Source organism: Arvicola amphibius, chromosome 12, assembly GCF_903992535.2.
Source record: "Arvicola amphibius chromosome 12, mArvAmp1.2, whole genome shotgun sequence".
Classification (NCBI taxonomy): domain Eukaryota; kingdom Metazoa; phylum Chordata; class Mammalia; order Rodentia; family Cricetidae; genus Arvicola; species Arvicola amphibius.
This window is the reverse complement of record NC_052058.2, coordinates 87,738,070-87,744,886: the sequence shown is the minus strand read 5'-3', so window position 1 is coordinate 87,744,886 and position 6,817 is coordinate 87,738,070. Positions and strand designations below refer to the sequence as shown.

Genomic DNA, 6,817 nt, shown 5'->3' with positions numbered 1-6,817 from the left:
TTGAAGTCGGTTGGTGACCTGTTTCTGGGATGAATTTGGTTAGTGTTGCATTAGAAGAGAAGTTAAACTTTCTCTCTCTACCTCCACCTAGATTTGGGGGCCTGAGACTAAACTGTCAGAGGACCACTTCCAATGACAGCTTCAGACCTTCCAGAGGCGAGCTAGTGGCTTCTCAGCTCAGGTAGTGATGGGAGGACCGGGTCCTCCTGTAGCTCAGAGGGAGAGTGTACATCTCCCCATGGCATTTCCAATTTCAGCTTCGATTCAGTGAGCTGAAATTACTGCAAGGAAAAGTAAAGTGGCAATGAAGAAGCTTCGGATGTGGAGCCTGGACCCTCAAGGCAGACAGGGGAATGGCCTTGGTGTGCTTCTGGAGGCAGAGTCAACTTGATGAGTCCTTCCTGGAGGCCAGGGCATGACAGAGGTGGCCTGCCCTGCAGCGCTGGTCCAGCATTCTTCATCTGGACTGTCACCCAGGAACTGTGTCAGGCAGGGCTGGGCGGCCAGTGTGGGAGCACTCTGCTGGAGGTTCTGTGTATATGAGGCGGTGCTGCCGCCCACACCCAGACTGCCCTTCTGGCTGCTTCGGTGACTCAGGACTTACCAACACGTCTGAATATGCTAGGGCAAGCCCCGGCCTCCTCTTCTTCCTTGACACCATCCCAGCAGGCCTTGGTGGGGCCTACTGCCTCCTGCAATGTTCATCTGCTTTCAAGACACTTTGCTTTGGCTACTTCTTAAGCCCTGCCTAGCCCTGGTGGCAGGTCAGAGTTCCTGGTGGAGTCCCAGATGGCTGGGGACCCTCCTGGAAATGGCCCCCTAGGGGTCTTTTGGGGGCACTGGGGGACTCTGGACATCTTTGTGCCAAGAGGGCAGTGCAGGCATCGCTTCCACACTAAAGCGGGGAAACTCGGGTACATGGCCTGGCAGTTTTAGCTCGTTCCCTGACATCTCGACATCACTTCTCACCCTCTTTCCTAGACACCCACCCATTAGAGGAGGAGGGCCTCACGCTGATACATCTGTAAGGCTCTGATGTTGGTTCAGGACTGGCAGGCTTCATCTCATCCTCTCCTGAGCTGCGCTGAACCCTCGAGACTGGGCCCCGCTTTGCTGATGATACCGAGAGAGACTTAGGCAAATAAACAGGTTCTTAGTCTGGAGAAAAGGGATCAGGGCCTCTCCTGGGTCTTCAGGGCAGGGCGTTGCCTCTGTGACACTGCATATTTCTACAGAGTCCACCTCAACTTCTCCAAGCAGTTCTGGACCTTGCCACCCAGGGTCAGTGTGCAGAGATCACTCTGGGTCATTTCACTCAGTTCCGGATACTGTGCCATTAAGTTGAGGCATGCTATGCCATGCATGTCTCCTGTTGCCAGAGCTGGGCATCAGACTCCATTCTTTCTGTGTTGGTTTTGGTTTTTTAAAACAGTGTTTCTCTGGGTAACAGCTCTGGCTATCTTGGAACTCGCTTTGTAGAAGAGGCTGGCCTCTAACTCCAAGCTCCTCCTGCCTCTGCCTCCCAAGTGGTGGGATTAAAGGTGTTGCCCAGCTGGAGACTCCGTTCTTCTTGATGGGGAGCTGGCGTGAGGGCAGCTGGAACAGGTCTAAGGCAGGGGGCTGTGCTGGGTTTGAGCCCAGATCTGGGATTCACTCCAGGCTCTGCCACTGCAGGGGAGGCTGGGCTGCCCTAAAGTTCTGGCTATAGCTCTCCTTCCTCTCTTAGCTGTGGCCCCAGTATCTCCTGCTTTCCCTCACTGCACAGACAAATCAGCTATACCCTGCGGTTGTTCTGGGCTGCCTGCCGCCTTTCGGGTTTGCCAAGCTTGCACTTGCCGAAGCTTTGGGATCCACGAGGGTGCCGAGTGGGCTGGCTCTGCTGGATACAAAGCACACTGGCTTTGGGTCAGCCTACTGCCAAGGAGCCAGGGGGCACCAAGTCTCCTCTTTCATCTGCCCCCACTATAAGGGACCCAGGCAGTGGGAGTCCACCAGTCTGACGGCTCTGTAGCACTCTGGGGGTGGGACCAACGCCTGTGGGACAGGTGCTCTGGGAAGGCCCTGCCTCTAGGTCTCGTAGTCTGAAGGAGGCAGACTACAGTGGTGGTAACCCTGACACAATGTCTCACTCTCTGGACCTCAGGGGAGAGAGCAGGAGGTGGGGGCAACTCACGCTCTTTTTCTACAGAGTCATCACAGACTCAAACAGGGCTGCCTCAAGCCCCAGGATAGCAGGGTTTTGCTAGCTGCACCATTGTACTCCCTAGGAGGAAAACAAGCCAATGCTGGCTTCTACAAAGAAGATGTAGCTGGGGGCCTGCCACCTCCCTCGGGCTGTTTGCTTTGCGGCCTCAGAACTGGCCAAGAGTGGCCTCGCTCTTCTCCTCCCTTTCAGTGTGGGCTGCAGCTGGCAGTGACATTTAGAGTCAATTCTGAGATGGCATCTGACCTTGGGAGGAATGTAGGACGTGTCTGTAGCCAGGAGCAGCTACCCCCTGCTGGAATGGCCCTGGAATGTGGGCTCTGAGCCACCTGTGGCCCCCAAGGGAGGTACCATGCATATGCGGTTGGAGAACTGGGAGTGCAAGGACCAGGAATGGAATAGCTGGAAAGCAGTCTGGCAAAACTACCTAACACAGAGGGCAAAGTCAGACTGGCAAGGCCACCTCCTTGCGGAGCCAGTACTGCGTCCTCTCCAGGCCTTGGATCCCCAGACACAGCTGCAAGTTTGGCTTGTGGAACTCAGAACCACAGAATGCCAGGGCTCCTCGACATGAAGAGTGGCCACATCCATCCTACTTTACTGATGGGGAAACTGAGGCCCAGAGTAGGTAGGAGGTGGTTGCAGTGCACGAGTTATGGCCAAGATCCAAGGTTCTCAGCTGTTTTCTTGTTTTTTGTTTGGTTTGTTTTTGTTCTTTTTAATCACAGCCCCCCTCCTTGTTGCATCCTCCTCAAAGGGCCTATTGTAAGTACCCACTAAGTTCCTGCCAGGAAGCACTTTGGGGCTGCAAGGGCTGATTGCTCCAACCATGGGGTAGATACTAAGCCCTGGACCTTCATGGAGAGGATCACACCACAGCTCTTGGGAAGCAGGTGCTCCCTGCCTCAGCCAGACCACAGTGGCAAAGTCAGGCTAACCCCAACAGATGCTGGTTTGGAACTGCATCTTGAGAGAGGTTTTGGAGTACGGACTCTGCTGACCTCTTGTGGCCACAACTGGTCCTAACTCCACATCGCTCCTGGGAAGTGCTCTGGCAAAACTGGGCCTGGATGGAGCGGTAGTCAACTCACTTAATTTGCTCAGAACAAGGCTGGAGGGTGGATATGTCTCATTCGATGTTGTCTCCTGAAGGAAGACAATTCAGGCCAACAGATGAGGTCCAGCCTGTGCTACCCAGAATGCTTGAGTGTGGGGAAGAGATCCTGTGATTTTCAGAGAGACAGCTTAACCAATCAACACCAGACAGGATGGTTGGAAAACGTAGAGGATATTTATTTCTCAGGAGGGGCCACCACAGCTGGCAGGCACTGATTCTCCTGCTTCACGGGCTCCTCTCTCCCATCCCGAGAAATCTCCACTGTGCTTGGAAGGGCCCATGGGAGGCTGGGCTGTACAGAATCGTACGCAACACTCCAGAGCCTTAAAGAAGTAAATCAACAAACATCCTATTCCCCCACAAAGACACACATATAAAATAAATAGGTATATATAAAAGAGGCCATGATCCTCCCACCCATCTGGTGGGGCTGCTTGGGAGAGCGGGCTGGGTGGCCACGTACCCCTTCCTTCAGCCAGAAACATCAGAGGGTACGTGGTCTGGAGTGTGGTAAGCCAAGAATAAGCCCCGGCTGCAGAGGGAGAATGGGCAGGTCCTCTCCCTGGAGCCCAGCTGGGCAGAAGCAAGGGAAAGGTAGGAACAAATAAATAAGTCAATAAATAAATAAATAAATAGAACTCAGCTTGATCCCAGAGGCCTAAAGGTTTGGGTTAGAGGCTCAGGGCGCTTGGGCCTGTTTTTCAGAAAACATCACACCCAGTGAAGGGAGAAAGATAGGCAGAGAAAACACAAATCCAAAGCCACACTTCACCCAGCCTCCAGAAACCAGTCTCAAATCAGCTCAGTGAGGAGAGGAGCAGGGGCAGGGCAGGCTGAGCTCCTAGTGACTGTGTCAAGCCTGCCCTCTGGTCCCAAGGCTGGGGACCCTCTCCTTCCTGGACTCAGTCAGCACAGCCTCCCACTGGCTATATCCAGACAGACCATCTCCGTGGGAGGAAACTATGGCTACCCCCAGGATGGGCTCTTTCCTAGGGAAACTGAGACCGGCCTTATATCTTAGGGGCCTTCATGACCTAGGGCATCCTTAGGTCAGCCCAGAAAAGTCCCACGTGACTAAATAATTCAAACAATGCAGCCCTGGTGTCCTCTCTTGTTCCATGGGGCCATGAGTGTCTCCACTTCCTCCAGCCCTGGCCCTCCCCACACCCCACCTGCAACCTTCAGGCTAAAAGAGAGATGGTGTCAAACAGATGCAGTGCAGAGAAGGGGCAGGAGCTGCCGAACGGGGAGTTTGGGCAAGAGGCCAAACAAGGACATGTGACAAAATCCAAGGGACTCAGGAGTCCCAGGCCCTCCTGGAGATGTGTGGCCAGTGGAACCCGGAGAGCACAGGGCCGGATGGCAGCTGCTCAGCTGGGCAGCAGCACACGCTCCAGGAGGTAGGTGAGCGAGTCCCAATGCTTCCAGAGGAGGAAGAGGACGAGGAGCAGGAGGGCGGTGCTGGTGATACGTAGGCGTGTCTTCATGAGGGGCGTGATGAAGTTGGCAATGGTGGACACAAACACCAGCAGCACGGCCATGAGTGCCAGGATCACGTTGATGAACTTGCCCAGCAGAGCGCGTGCGTTGGCGTTCTCCACACCTTCTAACTGCACCACCTGCTGCTGCTGCTGCTGTAGCTCCAGCTTGGTGACCCGGGTCAGGCAGGACTCCACGGCCTCCTGCAGGGGACAGAGGGTGGTGTAGTGTATGGGAGCTTAGGGTGGGTGAGGTCCTAGACTGAGCTCAGTCTGCCTGTTCTCATCCCCATAGGGCTTATGAGCTGGAAGATTGGCTTCTAGCATGGCAATGCTAGGGTAGCAGAACCTTTGTGTGTGTGTGTGTGTGTGTGTGTGTGTGTGTGTGTAATGTAAAGAATTAGATCCTATGAGAGAAAGTCTGACCCCCAAATCTCTCTGGCTTTCTGCCTTACTGTGTGACTCTCTGACACAGTCCCTGTCTTTGGGAGGCCATAGCAATGAGGTCTTTACCAGCTCCAAAGACAGAATGACATCCTCTTGTGTCTCCAGAGGGAAGAGTTGGGTGGATCTTTTCTCTTTACAGATTATTCAACCTTATACATCCGCTATAGGAAAGAATACACTAATATGCCACTGTACCAAGAAGGTGGTAACATAGAGCCCCTCTTCAAGGCCAAGAAGGGTACGCCTACAACTAAGGACAGAACTCTTGACTGACGATTGTCTGAGGAGGATGTAAGGAAACGGAAGTCTTGCTTATTGATTCCAGCTCCATATTGAGACAGGCAAATGCCCAGAAATAACAATTATTCATTTGTAAATCTGATACCAAAGATGTGGCAACCATAAGTAGCCCTTGCCTACCAGTTTGTCTTTGCATAATGCAAGCCAAGGGCTTACCTTGCTCTTATCTCTACCCCAGCAACACTGACTTCTTCTGCATCCTGTACCTATCTGCCCTATGAATAAACCTCTTTTCATCATTTATGGATAAACATCCTATGTGATAGGTCCACCCCAATGCTGTCACCTGTACCCTGTGTCTACAGCTCTAGCCACATATCCTGGGCCATACCTGGATGTCTCGGGCCCTCTCGTAGGACTGGTAGGCCACCTTTTCCTCCATGCTGGCTAGCTCCTGCTTTAGGTTGGTCATCTCATTCTGGTGGAGCTCAGTCAGGTCATTCAGTTGCTCCTCCAGCCTCTCATACCTGGTAGGAAAAGAGGAGGTGACAGCACTTCTTACAAACCACTCTGTCGGTAGTGACACACAGCCCACCCATGTGTCCGGTTCTGCTCTCATCTTAACCTGGTGAGAGCATCGCTCTCCTCTGTGCCAGACAGTACTAGATCATCTGTATCGACAGGTGGGGAGAATGAGAATCTGTCTGGGATCCATGGCTCATGATGGGGAGTTAAGGACTGAGTGACTCTAACCCGGCTCTAAACCTGGACTAAAATGCTTTGTGGGTAGCAGGGACCTGGAAGTATAGAGGATGTGATCCCTGCTCAGAAAAGCACCAAGTATCCAAAGATGGCTATAGAGTGAAGGTGGCTGGTTTTAGATGGGGTTCCCCTCAGTTTTACAAGCCGCTATCTAGAAAGAAGTGGTGCTAAGGAAAAAGGTCCCCAAATCCCTGAGAGAGAGGGAGGGAGGCAGGGGAAGGACCAAAGTCCAGCCCATTCTTGACCTCGGGAACGCCCTAGGCATTCCAACTGTCCATCTATCTCCACTTCACATTTACAGGTTGACTTGCTCAGTTTTGTTTTTTTTTTTTTTTTTTTTTTTTTTTTTTTAACGGTATTACAATGTAGGTCTGGCTGGCCTAGAACTCACAGAGATCTGACTGCCTCTGCTTCCTAAGTGCTGGGATTAAGGGCATGTGCCATCACGCCTAGACGGCTCATTCTCTCTTTATGCCCACTCCCTAAGGTCAGGTCAGGATTACCCTCACTTCACAGACAGGGAAACAGTGTAGAGCGCGAGCTGCTCAGCTAAGTTACTCCAATATAAGG

At 52.8% G+C, this 6,817-nt stretch overlaps 1 protein-coding gene across 3 annotated transcripts in view; it reads right to left on the bottom strand.

The window, feature by feature from the left end:
• Positions 1 to 3,475: 3,475 nt before the first annotated feature.
• Tmcc2 (transmembrane and coiled-coil domain family 2) overlaps positions 3,476 to 6,817 on the bottom strand; it is a 38,061-nt gene continuing 34,719 nt past the window's right edge. For all 3 annotated transcript variants that reach the window (XM_038349065.1, XM_038349066.1, XM_038349067.1), the window contains 2 exons: positions 5,877 to 6,012; positions 3,476 to 5,002 (listed from right to left, as the gene is read on the bottom strand). In XM_038349065.1, coding sequence (XP_038204993.1) covers positions 4,691 to 5,002; positions 5,877 to 6,012 — 448 coding nt within the window. In that variant the 3' untranslated portion in view covers positions 3,476 to 4,690. The remainder of the gene's footprint in view (positions 5,003 to 5,876; positions 6,013 to 6,817) is intronic.